Source organism: Semicossyphus pulcher, unplaced genomic scaffold (genome assembly GCF_022749685.1).
Source record: "Semicossyphus pulcher isolate SPU_LCO1_2020_fin unplaced genomic scaffold, fSemPul1.0.p SCAF_18, whole genome shotgun sequence".
NCBI classification, from domain to species: domain Eukaryota; kingdom Metazoa; phylum Chordata; class Actinopteri; order Labriformes; family Labridae; genus Semicossyphus; species Semicossyphus pulcher.
Window position 1 is genome coordinate 10,458,630 of NW_027211691.1, and position 20,174 is coordinate 10,478,803.

Consider the following 20,174-nt stretch of genomic DNA (forward strand, 5'->3'; position numbering starts at 1 on the left):
TTGGCATCAGGCTGCAGTTTTCAGTTAAACAAATACAACAATTTCCATAATAATACGACACACAACCCTGGCTTCTGTCCTAAAAGGCTGCTGAATAACTGTCGCCTCGCAGCTAGAAGGTTCCTGGTTCGAATCTCAGCTCAGACTGACTCTAAAATTGCCCCCCACAACCCTGAACAGGATAAGCGGTATAGATGATGGATGGCTGGAAAACATTAGTTTACTAAATAGCCCAAAGTTTAGGTAGTTAATGACATCACTTGTTATCCAACTTCACTCTCTCCTCCCAACTTTTACTGCAGCCAACCATTAGCTTACCCAGCTAGCAGGGAATGTTCCCATAACGTTGGCCAACATGATCTACTAATCTACATTATCTACTACTATTAAGAGGAACATTCTGGGAACCAAATAAAAAACTTCCCGCTCAAAACATTACCCAAACATCGCACGTAACATCCTCAGAACGTTCTTAGAACAACAAATTTCTAGCTGGGTAACCAGCATGACTGACAGGATGAGCAATCGAGAACGTTCTCACTCACTCAGTTAAAGTAGGCAAAGCTAACTGTTGCTAACAGGAAGCTAAAAACACACAAAACATGAAAAATCCAACTATACAGTTCATTGCCACTGCTTAGCTTTTGTGCTAACAGTCTGCAGCAGTCTGTCCTTTCACAAACAGAGCAGAAATTTAATCAATCAGTTATATTTATAGAGTTCCAAATAATAACAAAAGTTATACATGACACCAGAAGATCCAGGCCGTACCCTTGATGATATTATGTACTGTCTTTAACAGGGAGAAACCTGAAACAGCACTGGAGTCATTTGTGGATGGCCACCTGCCTTGTTCTGATTTGGCAGAGAGAGAGAGAGAGAGAGAGAGAGAGCGAGAGACAGTAAGAGAGAAATATCATGGCTAGATTAAATTCCCGGTAACACAGCAAACAAGTCAAACTCCAAAGGTGTGTGTGTGTTTCACTGTCTGCTTTGTATCAAACAGGGCTTCCACGTTTCTACTTTCCCTCTCACCGTTCAGGTGTTTATTTATTCATTTATTTATTTATTTTTGGCTTTTTGCCTTTATTACATAGGACAGCTGAAGAGATACAGGAAATGTGGGGAGTAGAGAGTGGGGGATGCCTCTGTACATGGGGCGCCTGCTCTACCAACTGAGCTAAAGCAGTGCCGCTCAACCGTTAATTTAATAGGAATCGGTTACTTCATGTTAGCAACTTTATTATGTTGTATGTTTACTCACTTATATTTTACAAACTCCCTTTCATAGCGCTCTGCAGGGTCCAAAAACTGAAGACATAATCCAAAAAAGAAATCTCACCGTTTGTTGTTTTGCTGTGAGTCACACCTGTGCTGCAGGTGAAGCAGTTAAGAAAGCACACAAATCCACTGAATGAACGGTGTGATTTATGTGTTCACTGCAGACACACTGCTGTGTTTTTGTCGATCACACAACAGAAGGATCTTTGTTTTGTGCGTGTAATTTTTTATGTTCTGAGATGGGTCACACATTTTCTGGGATTGAAATTAACAGCTTTTCATATTAAAGGCTGTTTTTTTAAAAGCACTTTCAAAATAAAAGAAAGTTCAGCTCGGTCGTCTCTCAATTGAAAGGTCGCAGGTTTGATCCCTAACTGCTACAGTCACATGTCGAGTGTCCTTGGGCAAGACAACCCCAAATTGCAGTGTATGAATGCATAGATCCTGATTGGAAAAAGTCTCTGCCATCAGTGTGTGAATGAATCGGTGAATGTGACATGTATTGTAGGAGCGCCCTGACTGGTCGGAAGACTAGAAAAGCGTTGTATAAGTACAGTCCATTTACCATTTACACTCATCCATAGCTGAAGAGGGGAAAACGTTTTTACAAATACCTTTTTATTTTTGGTGATCCATCTGAACTGTGAGTTTTGTGATCTGTGGCACTCCTAAAATTCAGTAATAATGATTACCAAATTTATTTTGTAAAATTGTACCCACTGATGCTTTTAATAACTGGAAAAATATAATATATATACAGCAAAAATATACAGCAAACATCTTTAGCGTTCAGGAGACTATAAAAGTGAATGTACTCTCTCGCTACAGCTAAAACAGTCCGTCTTTTTGTTCTCTCTCTGAAACTGCTGCATGAACTTTTACAGAATACATCGCTGTCTCGCTGTCACACGGATGCCGCTTCCCCTGCTACTCAATAAAAAGCCCACACTGCTATATTGTGTGAGATCTTCATCGTCTCCCCCTGCTCGGGCAGAATGTCACCATGTTTGTAGCTCAGGGCTTCAGAGCTATCAGATAAAGCTGACATTTGACGATTTGAGATAGTATTCAGCGCCAGGTATTGACACGCACCTGGAAGCCTCATCTGTGACTTGCAGATATGGAGAATAAATCCCCTCCATCAATAGGAAGAATACATCATTGTTCCAAATATGTTCGTGATTTCCTCTCCAGCTTCTCCTTTTCTTCTTCTCTGGTCGTCCCCAACATTAATATCTTTATCTGTCTTTATTATGAGAGATAAATGATCAATACATGATTTAACCAAGCATTTACAATGAGCTTTTATATAACATACTGACTGGTTTCGTTTCAGTGATCATAGCTAAATGATAGCCATGAGTTAATTACTTAAGATCTGTAGTGATTTAAGGGCCGCTCTTGTCATGTACGCCCAGTGATTAGTCTTGTAGCGTTTGTAGCCATTTTTCCTTTTTATCCCGTTTCACACGCCTGAATGAAAAAGCAAACATTTGATCATTTGCATAATTGACTGTATAGACATTTATTTTTTAACATCCATGAATGGGGATCCTACAGGCAATTTATAAAACATGGATTTCCCTTTAGTTTACATTATGTGATTTCTCTTTCTTCAATAATACATTGCACATTTATATAATGCTTATGCATTAATACACCATTAATAATACAAGGTGGTCCTTTTTTTTTCATCATTTATGCCCTAATCACATCATGTGTTTCTGTATGGATTGCAGCACAGCTTAGCACCTAAGCAGAATTACAGTTATTATGGATGCCAGTAATTTGCTAAGCCCTGCAAGCATAAGAGACTGTTGCTATGCCTGTAAAGCCTGCAGGTCTAATACAGCACATATGCAGCTAATGGAGATAATGTTATGAAACAATTACTCCTATATTTAATAGGTAGACAAAACCATTCACTGACACATTTTATCTGCTGTAGCTAAATAGCTAATTTAGCTAATGTTAGCTTAACTAGTTTAAAACATCAGATTAAGTTTGTTAAAAATGCTATATGTGGATGATTGTTCATGTTTCTGCGTAGCCCGTATTAAAACAACAATACTTTGTCTTTGTAGACTATGCTACTTGATGGCTACATGAAAGCGTGCTAAATGAGTGATGCTAGTGCATGTCAGGGAAAAGTTAGCATCCGCAGTGACTTTTTTATTGCCGTGTAAAGAGTGAAATTGTAAGAGAGTATCAAGACAAAGAGATGAATTAGGCTGACTTAACACAAACTCAAGTTACAATGGTTTAGTACAAATATAAAGAGGTAGGCTAGGCTTATTGAACAACAACAAGCTAATGTTGTTAGTTAATTAACTCATGAGTACTACTGCATCTACCAATGTTCGCTAATGTGTGCTACTACTAAGGCAGTTAGTTAAAACATTACTAACTAATGTGCATCCTGGCTTTGGAAGTAGCTCCTGATAACTACTGTGGTTGGTAAGCTAGTAGCAGGACATGCTAACAATGGCGGCTAACTTTAGAGCAGATAACTGTTAAATCAGTTCCTTACTCTTCTACTGTTGTTTTGGGGGCTTGAAAAGTACAAAAGAAATATTCCAAACATATACATATATATTTTAAGATTTTCTTCTTGCCTTTTATGCGTTATCGATAGAGAGAGGACAGTGGATATTGTCAGAAACGGGAGGAAAGAGTGGGGATGATATGGGGCCGAGGGTGGGAGTTTAACCGGGCCACCGCATTGAGGACTGAGCCTCTGCACACGGGACTCACAATTTAAGCGCCGAGCTAAACCGGCACCCAACAAACTTCAAAGTCTTTAAGTTACAAGTATTACTCTTACTGCAGGCCTCTGCACACTTTGAGCATGTTAAGAAATCCAAAGCTTGACAGGCCTTTCATGCATACTTCAGGTTGCTAAGCTATGACTGTGGCTGTTCAGGGGATGGCTTCTGAGAACAGTCTATTACTAGCCTGCGTGCCATTGTGTGCATACAGCTGGAATTCACACACTGTTTTCATGACTGAAAGCAGCTACCTGTCTGTCATTACTCAGCCTCTAACTGTCTCAGTTATTACTCTCTCTGCAGCCATCGGCCAGCCCACCTCAAAAACCGACAACTCAAGTGATGATTCCTGTGAAGCCATACGTCTATGAAATAGATACTCCTGCCTGTTTTAATCAATATCTGCTCATAAAAGAAATGAGTTTAAAGTTCAGTCACGCTTGTTTTATGATGCAGCAGTTGAAATATTAATATTAAAAGGCTTTAAAATCAGGCATTTTTTTGTCCATTTGCATCCAACAAAGACAGCAGCGGGCACAGTGAGGTAAAAGAAAGCACTGAGAAGATTAGAGACGTTTCTGTAGAAGGTGAGTTTGTAATTTTACCGGCTTGTGACGGTGAGTGATGGCTTCATTTTTTTTTCCCCAGAGAGGAACGGTGGCGTGTCAGCAGCCTGATGTGTTTCACTTCAGCTGATCTGATATCGAGGCCAGGGCCTTCTCACGGGCGACAGATTAGTTTCTCCTGCTCGGGTGTCATGAGCAGACACTGAGTAGACACAGGACAGAGCTGAGGGACGCCTCTGACGGATGACAGCCATTCCAGTGTCCTTATTGTCTCTCTGTTTTTCTGTCCAGATCTGCCTCGCTACAGTCAGCACTCTCTTTTCCTGTCGACGACTCGCTGTTTATCAAGAGAGAAACGAGACTAGTGGAGCCATGAAGTGAACACACAGTTGAGTCAAGTTGTACAACACAGAATTTTGTTTGGCAGTCTAAACCTCGGAGGCATAACTGTTCACTTTTCTCCTAACTTTTGTATAACGTCTTAAATAATAAGGAGAGATCAACTAGAAATGTTATGTATTTATTCACTTAGAGAAAGATTTGATCAGATCTTAGAATAAAGGCCTGTGAAGTGAGAAGGTGGGATCGTTCCCCTGGAGTCTAGACAGTGTTGATGGCGGAGGTGGAGTGAAGTCAGTGGGCGGAAAATGGAAGCTCTCCGAAAAAGGGAGGCAGCGGTAGGTTGCATAATAAACAGTCTGAAAGACATCCAAAGAATTACAATGTTTAAAAAAGAAAGAGTCTTATTTGTCAAGCCTCTGCCAGGCATTGATTTATAGTGGGCGTGCAGGATCCCTTTGGTTCATTTTGCAAAGAAAAATTTCTATTTCAATCCATGATCTGCATTTGACTTTTGATTTTAAGGTCAAAATTAAGTTGAATTTTTTGTTTCAACATTTTTCTTTAAAAACTGCCAGAGTTCATGCCAGGGAACAGAGTTAATTGTTCACTAATTTGCCACTATTATCATCAATATAACAATATTTGTTGCAGGTAGTGCTGCATGATATTGGGAAAAAAATGACAATAACATACAGGAAGTGTGTTTTTATGTCCATATAAACGCTAAACAATTATACTTATTATTATTCGGGACTTTTGAGTCTATTTGCTTCTAACAGAACAACCCCCCCCCCCCCCCCTACTTTTAACACACTTGGTTCAGACTCTGGCACCCGCATGTGAAACTAGAGAGAGTTCAGGTGGAGCGACACGTTTCCTTATAAAATAAATACAAACAGACTTGTGGGCTGCAGTTGCGTTCCTCATACTGTATCTCATCTTCCATTTCTGTACCCGTTAACAGCGGCGCCTCGTCCCGGTGCTCGTTACCGCTGCGGCTCCATAAACAGACCGCTCATGGAGCAGAGTGTTTACTTTTAGCAGCTACACCTGCAGCGCACACACGGCATGAGGTTGTGTGTGTGACAGGAAGCAGGAGATGAGACGTCAAACTCTGCAGCTCTGCGGTCTGTTAAAGAGCTGCACTAATGTGAAATCAGGCCGACTTTTTCTGTGGATTAGTCATTAAAAACGAGAAACTGGTGAGTTTTCGTTTTGCACTAAGCAACAAAAAAGAAGCAGCTTGGCGTATTCCACTTAATTTGCTTCACTGTTGCTCGCCTGCGATGTTACTACTGCACATGGACACATTGTTAAAGGATATATCGTGCAGCCCTAGTTGCGGGTGTTTATTCGTCACATTATTTCTCAGGGACAGTGCATATTATAAACATTATGGTAAATACCCAGGGTACTACAGATGTTAAATAGTAACAATGGTTCCTTTGGCCTTTCTTGCCCCGTCGCTCGTTCCCCGCTAACTGCTTTAAGATATTGAATGACCTACACTTTGACATTACTGCATCTCTTATAGTACAAGGACATTATTATTAAGCTGTTGATTTAAATATCTCCTCTTATATTTCCCTCTCTCTGTCTGTTATGCTTCAGTTAAGTACATAACCCCTGCCTTCTCCAAGATTACTGTCAGATGGAGTTCACAACCTCGTTGCAATTATCCTCAACGCCAAATGTACTGAGTACCGTTGGACTGCCAGTGACACACTGCCTGTTTCACATTTGCCTCTAGTATGACTCTCGCGGAGTGGCACAGATTGTGAAGACGAAGAGTCAACAAATTAGCAAACCAGCGTGGGCGTTGAAAGAACACAAGTGCCAGTCAGAAAAAAATCGACTTTGTTGGCATAAAGACACGCTGGCATGAAATCATGAGCTCTTAAAAACATCATAATAAAGGGTTTTGACAGCAACTTCTATTTACTTCAATGTTTAATTTCCAGGTCTCACACATTCTGACTTTGTCGTGAGTTTGTCTTCGCCTGTCTTCTCCTACATGGTTACCCTCCCACCTTGTTTTTTTTTTTTTACCAATCAGACTGGATGCTAGCTCAGACCGGAGAGCAGTTCTGTGGTACTTCAAATTACCAAGGAGAAGGAAATGGCTGCTGTCTTTGATGGAAGCAAGTTTTCTTAGGTGGAGGAAAATCAATTCTGTTTGTACTGTTTGTTTGCAATTTCAGGCGGTTGGAGTTGGCACAGTCTTTTGAAAGCACCCACAATTACGAAACACACGCACTCGAAGCTCGCCACTGCAGCCAGCAGTACCAGCTGGTATTTTGTGTTACCTGTGACTGTATTGGAAAGAGGGATAAATGGAGAGAAGCTGGCGTTGTATTTCCTCTCGAGATGTTTGCTTTTTCTGCCGCTCTCACTTAAACAAAAACCAACAAAAAGTCGGCGCCGAGAGCTTCCCTGCGAGCGCTCGACAGCGGCGAATTCATGCAGAGGAATCTACGCACTTACACGTTTATCTCAGATGTTTCGGCTTAATGAATTACTTTAATCACCACTGCTGTGCATATTTAAACCCATTAATGTCACACTGTATAAATCGCTTAGTTTTTGTTGTTTTTCCACCTTCCAAATAGTTTCAGTTCATTTTACCGCAGCATAAAAATCAGCTGAAAAACTGCATTTGGAAGGCAATCCATCACAGCACACATTTAGTCCCCTAAATGTTCTTGTCAGAGTCGTGTTATTGTTGCAGTTCAAAGCAGCAGGGACTATTGACAATGCTTTCCTTTGTGTGCGTTCAAGGGCAAACTGTCAGTCAGAAGCTGAAAATCAAAAGGCGGACAAACGTTGGCAGAAAATCAAACTGATAAATGAAAAGAAATAAGAAAATACTGATTTTTTTCAAACAATAACGTGACTTAGTTCCTTTCTGCTGCCTTTTAGGTAGCTGTTTGAGAGCTGAGCAAACTCTGCATCTCAGACGTCAGACGTTGGCTTTGATTGAAGCCGTGCGTTTGGAGTTAATGGTGTGGAAATGCAACCATAAACTGTGAGTTTTTCTTTTTTTTAAATGTAGCCCTGCACCAAAAAGCAAACACATACGCCTCATGCTCGTAGCAGGTCTAATAAAAGCACAACCAGCGAAAGTCTGGCCTTTATCCTCGTTTTAAGATCAAACTCACGAGCTCGTCCTTGAGTGAATTCATGAAACATCCCTGAACATTCAATAACTCGCTCCGTTTTCTTGCCCGTTTGTGCACCTGTGTTTGTGTACATGTGCACTGCTCTTCAGGGTTGGGGGTTTTAATTGCGCCCTAACAAACTTTTAATCAGCTCCTCCACAAGGATATCCCTCTGGAGGGTTTCTAGGTTGACCATCTCTTGGCAGACCTCAGGACCGCAGTCATACTGTGACACCACAAGAGACCCGTTTTATGGTCGTGTATGACATGCGCAAAAACAGCCCATAGATTTTTTAGATGTAAACATGGAGTGTAGGAAAACATAGTTAGAGAAATGCTTTCTCCACAGGGAGACGGATCTGATAGGGAAAGTAAAGGAGGAGGGAGGAGGGGTAAACGTGCTGCTCTGAATCTAGGACAGTCTGGAAGCTGCAGTTTTCCTCTCTCAGTGTGGTCCAGCGTTACTCTGATGGAGATAAAACTTTTGCTCACATATGCTCGTTCATCTCTCTTCCCCCCTCTCCGCTGTGTGTCTGTCTGTCTTGAGGCAGAGTTGCAAAAGTCATCCCGTCTCTGCCTCCGTCTCTTCTCTTACTTCCTCTCTTCTCACAGTTTTGTTGCCTTTACAGTTGCCTATACAGTACATCAGATTGCACAGCGTTGCGTGTCTGCATGGCCTCAAAGTCCCTCTCGTTCCCACACACGCGTACGCCTATACTCCCCCGCGCGCACACACACACAGAAGTTTGTTTACAGCCTGTTTTGCCTTTGAGCGGGGTGTAAGGTTGAGCGATGGGAGGGAGAGGAGGGAACTTCTTTCATGTCCTAGTTTCTGTGCAGCGGGGACTATTGGAAGGCGCGCTGGGTCCTTGTGAGTTTTCGGCTCGGGCAGGCTCGTCAGGAGAGCGAGGATTAATTCTCTCCGGCTGTGTGTGGTTCTTGTGCGGATCGATACACCCAGTCGCTACCTATTTGAGAGGGAGGGCAACACGCTGTTTGTTTTGGCGGCGGGAGGGCAGCCCCTGTGGAATAGCATTAACAATACACACACACAGTACCTCAGAGGAGTCTCGGGCCAAAGCTTGAGCAAGCAAAGTGCACAAAGTGCCGTGTGTGTCGAGTGGGCGCTGGAATAATTGAGCGTCCATGTTTGCATTGGTACATACCAATATTAGATGTCAGATAAGGCTCTTATAATGAGTACGTGCATGTTTGCATGTATGAGAGGGATGATTATAAAGCTCTTCATCGTCAGGCAGAGAGAAGTCCAGTCTCTTGAGCTACACAGAGTCTGATAAAGACTACGGGTCACAGCGGCAGGAGAAGACTGTCCATGCCACTGCCTGCTCAGAATCGATAACGAGCCCGAGCCTCGACGGGGCCTGTCAGCGCTCGCGCCAGCTTTACGCCGGGGTGAGCCGGCCTGTGCACTGCCAAGGTCGGACGTAGTTATGAAGAGGTCGAGGATTTGGGGCTAGGTAAACACACGCTGTCCTCTCCCTGGGAATACAAAGCAGCCGCAGCGCGCTAACTGCCAGTGAAAAGAGCACGCTGACAAATCAGCGAGGCCAGGCTGGAGGACGGAGAGAGACAAAAAACAAGAGAAGGTTAATGGGAAAGATAGACGGAAGAGGAAGAGAGGAAAAATAGATGAGATAGCGATAATAAAAAAAGGTAAATCGAGAGATTAGACGAGACAAAAAGGAAGGTTGCTGTGACACGGTCGATTGGTGGAGACTCGGGATCCAGATGTGACTCTTCTGTCTGTCTGCCTGCTCTCCAATCTCCCCTTTAAAGTCTGTCGCAGAATGAGACACAAAATGAAGTCACAAAGTAGATAATAACCCCGTTTGTTGAACGAGTGAATCATCAGAGAAGCGCTTGGACAGTGACGGTAATTTCATCCGAGGTGATTATCATTCACTCAAACAGATGAGTTCACTCTTTTCATTCAAAAAGGGCCAGAAGCTTTTTTTTTCTCGCTCATGCCGCTCATGCCGCTCATTTCCGCGAGGGCTGATTAATGCGAGCAGTAATTATAACGCGATAGAAATTACGGTTTCATATTTCATTAGGAATCCTCTGTTAGACTCATTCCAGATGGGGGTACACAGATTAGTCGAGTGATGTTTGGCGAGGAGGGGCGTTGAGGTGTTGATAGGAGAAACGACGGGAAGTCTGACGAATTAAATGATGGATCACGTTTCTGGGATGATTTCTGCCGCCATTATTTTGGTATCTATCTTGGACTTTTCTTTGCTCCGTGGCAGTATTACTACTTGAAAGATTTCTGAAATACCACCCGCTCTCTCTCTTAACTGTATTGACGTGATGTTCCAGCAGTTAATGAAATCTTGAATAACTTCAAAACAACCTACCAAAGACACACAACACAATGTGGGCACAGCGCTCTCTTTCAGCACATAAGTCAAAGCTTGTAGACACACTCCAAAGGCTTAAGTGTGAGGAGGTGTTAGCAAGAGATGTTCTTGACTCTCTGCCCTCTTCTTGCTCTTCAGAATACATCCATACAGTGATTCCAGGAAAGACAAGTATCATCAGCTTTTTCACAGAAAAGTGCAAGGTTTCATTGGTCATCTTAAAGCTTACAAAGGTAAACATGTAAGTGTACTCCATTGCAGGAGAGGTGCTTCGTCTCGGGAGGATCTCGGGCCACACGTTGAACGGCGGCTGGTCATCCTGGAGCTCCTGGTCCCAGTGCAGCAGAGACTGCAGCCGGGGGATCCGCAGCAGGAAGAGGACCTGCAGCAACCCGGAGCCCAAGTACGGAGGTCAGACCTGCCTGGGGCCACCACAGGAGTACCAGGAGTGTAATATCACCCCTTGTCCAGGTGAGAACAAATACACAAGCCGGTTTTAGTTCTAAATAGGGATGCAACATATTATTGCCACGTTATCGGTATCTGCAGATTATGTCATTTTTCTGCCAACATTTTCCACCGATAAACAACGCTTTAATTATTCCTAATTGCTCGATGATTCCTGTTACGCCCCACCCTAAGGCGGCCCTATGGGGCTAACATCTCTCCACATCTGACCCTACAAAATCACATGAAACACCTTAAAAACCAAGGGATTTATTAAATGACAATTAAACAATCAAATCATTAACCGAAGTCCATTGAAAAGCAACCAGAACACAACAACACAAAATCCCAGGCAGAGAGGCAGAACCACAGCAGTCCCCACTCCAGAAGCCTCTCTCTCTTCAGATCTCATGTCTGGGGCTTTTAAGCATCATCGACCAGTAATCACCTGGGAAGAGCTGGGGAGACACAACAAAAGGGGACGAGGGACAAACAGTGCAGGGAGCACATACAGCCGTAACGATTCCCTAAAAAAGCTTGACGTAATGTTACGGCATTAACTCGGTGCGAGTGTGCACACGCACTGCATACACAAAGTTATCAACAAAATACAAATAAAGACAAAGAAGTCACAGAAACTCGAGCCAGTGAATAGAAGTTAAACAACTTTCACAACTCTTAACTCACATTCTCTCAATTTACCGGACTTAACAACATCAATCACGCCGAAAATACACTCGCAGCCAAAGCCGACGCTAACAGAGAGCAACATAAACATCAGTGCAAAACTAACTTACATATTCATGGACGCACACATGATAAAAAGAGTCCGTCAGCAATCGCTGATGTCTCTGTAGTAGGTGCAGTAAACAAGTTCGGGCATGTCTCCCTTACTGCTGTGTTTGGGGGGATGCTGCATTCAGGTGCGCTCAGAAATGGAAGTGATCAGACACTTCTGTACACCTCTTCCGTCAAGCATGAAGAAGGGTGCAATATGTCTTTTGGTCATTACAATAAGAGTAGGTATGATATCAATTCCATTACAGGGGAGACTTGATGTTTTCTGCAATTAGGTGGGAACAAACACGTGCCTAATATATCGGTATCGAAATCGGCAAAAAGGGTTGGAAAACATCGGCATATCGGATATCGGGAAAAATCCAATATCGTGCGTCCCTAGTTCTAAAGTAAAATACTGAACTTCAGTGAGCAGAGAAAACACAGATTGAAGAACATCTCCAAGAGCAGAAGTCAATTACTGTACCGGCTTTCTTTTCCCCTCACACACAGATAAAAACACACTAATCCACACCGCTCTCAAGCTATGTTTTCCTTGATTAATGGATAAAGCATTACAGTGACAAAACGACTTACCAAATCATCAGGAACCACAAAAAGAAATCAGTTGCAGATAAGAGGTGTGACGAGGACCCCAATTTACACCAGGAATCAGAGACGATCCCTGTGGCGCTGCATTATGTAATTACATTGCCGGGTAATTATGCTGCCAGCTATGGGAGGCCTTACTCTGTTGTGAGAGGCCCTGAGACAATGCATTTTCAACACTCCTCCAGCGGAAGAGGAGAGGAAGCTTTCTAATTAAAAGAATGCTCCGTCTGACAAGGGAAGTAAGCTGTCTAAATGGAAATCCAGTGCTTAGTTTGGCAGAAAGCGCACCTGGAATCCTGCGCAGGCACCAAAACAGACAAGCGGGCGCTTTGTCTCACATGATTATTAATCAAGCCCCCTGGAGTAGAGCTTAGGTAGCCCACTAAAAGCCTGGATCTGCGTGTCATCTTCAGCCGCCGCAATCTGTCTTCATATCTGCTGTAAGCAAGCACAAGAGACAAGACTCTGAACGGCCATCGATACTATTTTTACAGCCTGTTAATTCATCCGGCGATAGTGCACGCCGTTCAGCTGGCAGCAGCTTGAGCGCTAATAGGGTAAGCTGTTATCAGCTGCAAGCTCTGATGGAGACTTCGGGTGGATCTAAGAGAGTCAGATTTGCGTGTTTGGTTGCCACAAGTGTTCCCCCAGAGTAAAACGTCGAGTGAGTGTGCTTTGATACCTCTATGCTAATACATGTAGTACACCTATTCTGTGGAGTGTAATAATACCAGAGCTACAATATGTTGATGAACAACTCCGCACTCCTGTCCCCCAAAGGAACCGACTTAACACAGCCTGAGTAGCAATGAATACTAATGCATACTCAATTAGCACCCCTCTGGAAGTGAGATATTATTTCCAGGCATACTGTGCGACCGATCGCAATCCTCCTATGGCTAATCCGGTGCTTTTTAAATGCATTCGCGCACTGTAAGGAAGAAGGAGAAGAAAAGGTGTTATGGCTGCCATCCGTCTGCTTTGGAAACAAATGAATCTGTGTTTTTCCTGCGTCTGCGCCCGAGATGAGACGATTCGTCATCGAGGGCCGGGGATCGACTTCTGTGTCACTTTGTGATAGAGAAATTACACCGAGATGACAAAAAGCTTCGGCAACTTCAATTACCTGCACTGTGCTGCCAGCCATCATCAGGTCTTTAAAAGCAATTCTCAAGTGGCTCCGAAGGGGGAATATCTCTCTGCCACGATGAAGTGAAGTTTTATCCGGATGATTGGCGAAGCATATTTACCTCTGTTGTGATTCATGGCAAAAGATTTCCCCCGTTTCATCGCTCTTATTCCTCCTCACTTTCCTTCCACTACTTTCGTCCTCTATTTCTGTGTGCTGATGCTGAATTTCCAGGTGTTTTAGCGGTCTGTTGTTTGCCACTTGGCACCACATGAAGAGATGGAACAACAGCGGCGGATTGCGACGCCTCATTTATCTTTATTAATCAGAGGAGAGATGGTTGAGTTCGGGGGGGGTCAGGCGTTTGCTGTAACAGCTGGGTGAAGCACGCTTCCTGTTACTTCAAAACACTCACACACACACATTCAAATTGCATCACATTTCCGCGTCACGCCTCGCCGTTTGAAATGGCTCGGAATGACTTCCAATCGCTTGATGTTCAGAGGAAATTTTCTTTTGAAATGAACTGGAACCAAAATCCTGGAAAACATGACGAGACAAATTCAAGGGAATATCTTCCTAGAAAACAAGCAACTGTGAGATTTAATGACTACATCCTGTATCAATTACACACGTTCTAGATGTTTGAACTGATGTAATCATGCAGTTTTTTACATAAACAATGTGACACTGATATCCTGTGTTCAGTGGACGGCAGCTGGTCGTGCTGGTCTTCATGGTCCAAGTGCTCGGTGACGTGCGGAGGGGGACACTACATGAGGACGCGAACCTGCAGCAACCCCCCGCCAGCTTACGGAGGGGACATCTGCCTGGGCCTGCACACTGAGGAGGCGCTGTGCAACACACAGGCCTGTCCAGGTACACACACGCAGACACACACACACCTCAGTGATAAGCAGCTTAGGGCTCCGACTTGGCCACCAATCCATCTCAGGTTCATTGCTTATTTTCTTTAGTCCCTCTCGGGCCCTCAGAGCGCACTCAAGCATGTCTAATACGCAGTTGAGGGCACACACACACACACACTTGACGACCTGTGCGATACACTGTCATTTCCGCTTCCAGAGAGTTGGTCCAGCTGGTCCGAGTGGTCCCACTGCGACTCCAACGGGGCCCAGATGCGCGTGCGCCACTGCGACGTCCTGTTCCCCACTGGAAACCAGTGCTCAGGAAACAACAGCGAGACCAGGCCGTGCTCTCCTGACTCCAATTTTATACCAGGTGAGCGCACACACACCTGCATGCACACACACACAAGCTTCTCCTCAGGAAAAGTCTTGAGCACTCATGCATGACTAAACACACAACTTTGAGCACACACACACTCACTGCACACCACCCACCACCATATGCCCACAGCGGTAATTCAGTTCATTTCCAAGACTCCTGTGATAATGAAATACGTTATTGATCCCTCTAAGGGACTCGTGTCCGGGTCAGAGGTCAGGTTCAGCGACAGGGCAGCACTTTTGGGGATGGTTGGGATTAGTGTCTTGCTCAAGGACTCCAGAGTGCGGCAGGTGATTACACGGGGGCGTGAACCCGGGTGCTACACTTAAGGGCTGTCTCCCTACTCATTCCAACAACCCTGCTGCTATATTAGTTTCATTATGAGCCTCGGAGTCTTGTCAGGCCGTGCAAAAAGCACTTACAGCAGCAGTTTAACTTCTTTTTCAAATGTTGCAAGGATAGGAAGAAATGGCTGCTGTGTGCTGTTTTGTCTACACGCGCGGTCGTTCAAGCTATCGTATTCTCCCTTTATTCTTCTGTGGCTTACATGTTTAAGTGATTAATTCTTTTAATAAAACAACCTTTTTTCCGTATGAGGGTAATTACAGTGTTAAGTAGATAGTTAATGGGCTATTATAGGACTTAAAACACTGAGGCTATAAAGCTGCATGTCTGCGGCAAAGAGTCAGCATCCTCTTCAGTAGAGGATCTTTGTAGAAGACATACAAAACATATTAAAGTAACAAGATTGTTCTTGTAAAGCTAGTTAGTGCGTGCTAAGAGAAATGTAAGATCAGACTCTTATTTTGTTCAAGCATAACTCATTTTAGCTGCTTTGCCTTTATGTATCAGGCAAACATGCAGTTGTCTCAGGTAACAAAAGCTACAAAAGAGAGTAGAACAGAGCTGCTAACATTAGCCTAAACTCTCATAAACTCAAGGATTGGCTTCCAAATTGTGGGGAATAACAAAACAGCAGATCAGCTAGTTGTGGATAGGGCAGTAATTTAGCACAAACCCAAAGCTTGGACTCCCTAAAAGCACAATATTTCACCCGGATGTGCCCGGCTTTGAAGGACGTAACTCCGAGCTCCGTGACCGTCAGCCGTCTCAGCGCTAACTGTTAGTAAGCTAACTTTATACTTACTTTAACAGGTTTCCTTTGAAACAAGCGTCAAGTGCGGAGCGCTTGGTAAGAATGAAGCTACCTGAGTCTGTTGTTAACGTGGGTTAAATGCTATAACCTCAACGTCAGCACTTTGTCAGCACATTTAAAGTGACTTGCACCTCATGTATGTACACGGAAGCTTAATGCCCTGTAAGCTCATTTGGGCTGGGCATCTATTGATGCAAGATACAACATTGATACCAGAGTACAGACCCCCATCTCAGTTTATTTTTGTTGTTGGACAAAGTTTAGTCCATCTAAATGTCAATATATTTTAGCACTCATTCGAGAGGAGCCGAATGCGAGCAGTCGAGAACGCACATCAGGCACACAACACTGTGTGACGCAGGACGTAAGGCTCCGCCTCCGGGTGACATACGGTGTTTTTAGGGATAGCCATGATGTGTTCCTTGGCCTCGGAAGTAATGAGAAGTTAGGATTGTAGGTAAGGTAAAAAGCTAGTTAGCGTCACATGCTAACAGTTGCAGCTGAAGCAAATAGGGGACAGTATGAAATGTTTTGGGTGGTATTGAATCAGTTGAAGGTCTCCAACTTTTATCCAAAGATTTATTTCATCTTTTTTTGGAAAAGATACAAAATATGAGTTTAATGTCTTATGTCAGGAAATCAACTGGTAACTGATGTGTGCAGGTTTAAATGAAAACTAGGCCACTAGGTTAAGTTCCTGAGCTATGAAAGTTGTACTTCAGTCTGCTCCCTGTGAGAACATTCTTCCTTGGCAGCAACATTTGGGATATGTTCAATTTTAAATGGGTTTATGTAAGTGTACTGCCTGGGCTGAGGGCATTTTCCACACAGCATCATCCGCTATGGGACATTTTATTTGCACAAATCCAGTTACCAAATTGAATATTTTTGAATAATGTTGGTAATCTGGGCTCGCTGAACCTCGGCACAGGCACCACCTGGCTTCTGAGGGGCTCCAGCATTGTTCTTACTTTTGCCTCAACCTCATATTCCAAATAGTTAAAGTTCACATGAATCAGATCTGATGGTGCTGTCTAAAGGCAGGTGTCTTACTGTCTGTGTATTTAAATCAATCAAGCTACATGACAAAATATCAAACATACCAAACATCTAAACACGGTTAATCACTGTCAGTAAACGGTTAAACTCACTGCTCACCGATGCACAGCGGAGAGGGAGGCTGCTGCGTGCGGTGATTGCTCTCATGCTGTGTCACCTTTTAGCTCCCTGTTGGCACACATTTAACTGTACTGCAGCTTTCTGTTGTGATGCTGAATAAAGGAGCCACTGTATGAAGCACTTTACTGGAGATGTTAGATCAGCAACTTAAACTAATAACATCCACTTGTATTATGTTTTTCAAAATGGGCCTTAGCTGTTTATTTGAAGGTGATGAGGAACACAAAACCCTGACAAAAAGACACAATTGATCCTGTACACGTAAGATGCACCTTGGTGACTCACGGTGCACATGAAAGCCTTCTTTTTGATTCTATCTATTTGATCTTGTTTTATAAATCTTGCATTGCGAACCTGAAAAAAAAGACTTGGAGTTGAGTAAAAAAAAAATAATACCCCCAGGGGTCAGACTACTTTTCCTTCAGCGAAAAAAATAATCACAAAAATAACAGTTGCTATACACAATTATCCAGTGCATGTGGTTTAATAATTGAGCAATTGCTCTTACTGCAGCCATATGGTTAGTCAGTTGTTTAAAGGGGGGGGGGGGGTATTTTGCTAATTTCAAGCTTCATATTTCACTCTGTGATACCTGTGGAGTAGCTTTACATGATTTACAGTTAATAAACTCCTCATTTTTCTCACACTGGTGCTCTGTACAGCCTCATACAGCCTCTGCCTGAAACGACTCAGTCAGCTCTGTCATTTTAAGACCCCGCCCCTCCAAGACCACTTTGCCAGGGGGCAGAACTCAGTGTTTGAGGCACGCCTCCAACCCTGTGGCCGTGTTACAGAGTTGTCAACAAAGTGTAAACTTCACTTTTCCGATTTGAAATGAACGTCTTCTGCTCTTCACAGCCAAAAAAACACTTTCCTCAAGACATTCTTAGTCAACTGCACGAGCAGAGCGGTTGATCACAAAAAGCACCAAAAAATGTCCGAGGCAGGCTGAGCTGCTGGGTGGGCGTGTCCTACACTTTGTGACATCACAAAGTGAAGCGTCTGGAGAAGTCTTTCTGAAAGCAAGCGTTCACAGCAGCCTGCAGACTGAGACTTTTTTTCGGCTCTTAAAGAGGGGGTATTATGCTGTTACACATTTTAAGACATACAATGTTACCATGTTGGATGTCCAGACTAAACTTGGTGAAGTTTCAAATCTGTAGGTAAAACTATGTCGGAGTAATCCCCAGGCTTCTGAGCTCAGTCTGCAGGCTGCTGTGAACGCCAGACAGTTTTTTCTAGAACAGGCTTCAGAGAGCTGGCCAATCAGAGAAAGCGGGCTTGTAGGGGCGGGGTTTCTTAAAGGGACAGAGCTGACCGAGTCGTTTCAGGTGGAGGCTGTATGAGGGCCTGCACAGAGCACCAGCGTGAGAAACATGAGGAGTTTTTTAAACTGTAAATTATGTAGAGCTCCTCCACAGGTATCACAGAGTGAAATATGAAGCTTGAAATTAGCATGATACCCCCCCTTTAAAATATGAACCGGCATAATACCCCCTCTTTAAATGCCAAGAATTGCTCTTACTAAAGCCTCATGTTTAATCAGATGATTAAATGAACTCTTCCTGAAAGACTGAAAGTTCAGAAAGTCCTAAAAAGCCTATAAATACACACACACAACCTTTGTATTGATATCTGCTCAGACAGGCATCTCCGTATTGACAGCCGGTAATGCGAGACACCCCAGAGCATTGATCCGCGCAACACAGAGATCATTAAAACTCCTCCCTTTAACAAAGGAGGCTCATGTTATTCACATTGTATTAATGCTGTATTGCTACGTATGTAGAGAAAGTTAAATACCTCACAGAAGAGTCCTTCAAGTTGAGTAATAATTAATTATCAGGCAGTATAAACATTTGATTGAAACACAAATGTGTAACCTTTTCCGTATTAATTAGCAGGGTTATAATAGTGTTGAAAAGCCTTCACAGACCTTATAGAATCACCCATTTACCTTTATACCTTATCATCCATCCCCTTTAATGGGAACAGTAGTCCATTAAGGTTCATTAGCAACGTCTTGTACTTCATTTCCTTTAATGAGAGCTGATTCTTGTCATAAACCACTCCAGGTGCCACAGCCATGATTAGCTGCTGGATGTTTTTTACGATAATCTGGATCATATTGAGAAAAGCTTTCATCTCCACTCTCACCTTCAAGGGTACAATCTGTCTCGCTAACAGGGCCGTACGTCTGTGGATATGGTTTTTGGCCCTAATTCTGCTGCCTTGTGCTCTTTCTCCTTCTCCTTTGTCAGAAGTCTCGATTGCACGCTCCAGCCAGGAGGAGATGCGATGTGGAGGTAATTTACAGTGTGTGTGCGTGTGTGTGAGCTTAACACCTGGAACTGCACATATACAGCATCCCTGGAAACAAGATAGCTTCCCAATCCTGCTAAACAGCGTATAAATCCAGCTGTAAACGTACCTGAGATATATAAAAGAAATGATCATATCTGTAGGTAGTCACAGATGCAGTGTGTGAAATGTTTTAAGCCTTCTCAAGCCATAAATATCACTCCCTCCCAAAACGCCGTCATATTACAGGCAGCAGAGTCGACAACATCTCTGCTTACGCTGCTGTATTCGTCAATTCAGTAAAATCCTGAAAAACCAAAACACTGCAGTTTCCACTGTTACAGTGGGACTTTGAGAGCATCAATAAAATCACTTCTATCAGTGTCGTCTTACTGCCCTGCTGCAGTAATCCAGATATGAGGATGCTCTGAGTTGATCAAAATGCAGATAGGTTGCTGCCTTAAACAAGCACCCTGCCTCCACAGCCAGAGCGAGGCTTCAGGGGCCTTTTGCAGCCTGAGTCTTGCCTCGTACACAGGCTACAGGATGCTCTTAAGCCGCTTTCCCACTGGTCAAAAAACCTGCTAACACCCGGCTGTTTTGCTTAGTGGGGAAAGGTTACAATCGGCATTCAGACCCGAGTCAAATGACTCTGCAGTAGACCCAGGTAATTATCACATCGGTATAGATGGGAACACAAAACCTGTGTCGACACGCTTATCTCTGGTGCGATGCTATGCTCCGTCGGAAACTTCTGCAACTCCTCGCCATCTCAACTAAAAATTCTGCCTGTCTCCGACCGAGCAGCGCTCGAACATCGTTCTAA

General features: G+C 43.5%; 1 protein-coding gene across 2 annotated transcripts in view; it reads left to right on the plus strand.

Moving 5' to 3' along the window:
- The window catches only part of sema5a (sema domain, seven thrombospondin repeats (type 1 and type 1-like), transmembrane domain (TM) and short cytoplasmic domain, (semaphorin) 5A), a 145,899-nt gene that overhangs the window by 118,992 nt on the left and 6,733 nt on the right, over window positions 1-20,174 (plus strand). For both annotated transcript variants that reach the window (XR_011308562.1, XM_069667533.1), the window contains exons 17-20: window positions 10,758-10,967; window positions 14,170-14,340; window positions 14,548-14,703; window positions 19,309-19,353. Coding sequence is in view for 1 of the 2 variants with exons in the window: in XM_069667533.1 (XP_069523634.1) it covers window positions 10,758-10,967; window positions 14,170-14,340; window positions 14,548-14,703; window positions 19,309-19,353 (582 nt within the window). In the remaining variant the exon portion in view is untranslated. The remainder of the gene's footprint in view (window positions 1-10,757; window positions 10,968-14,169; window positions 14,341-14,547; window positions 14,704-19,308; window positions 19,354-20,174) is intronic.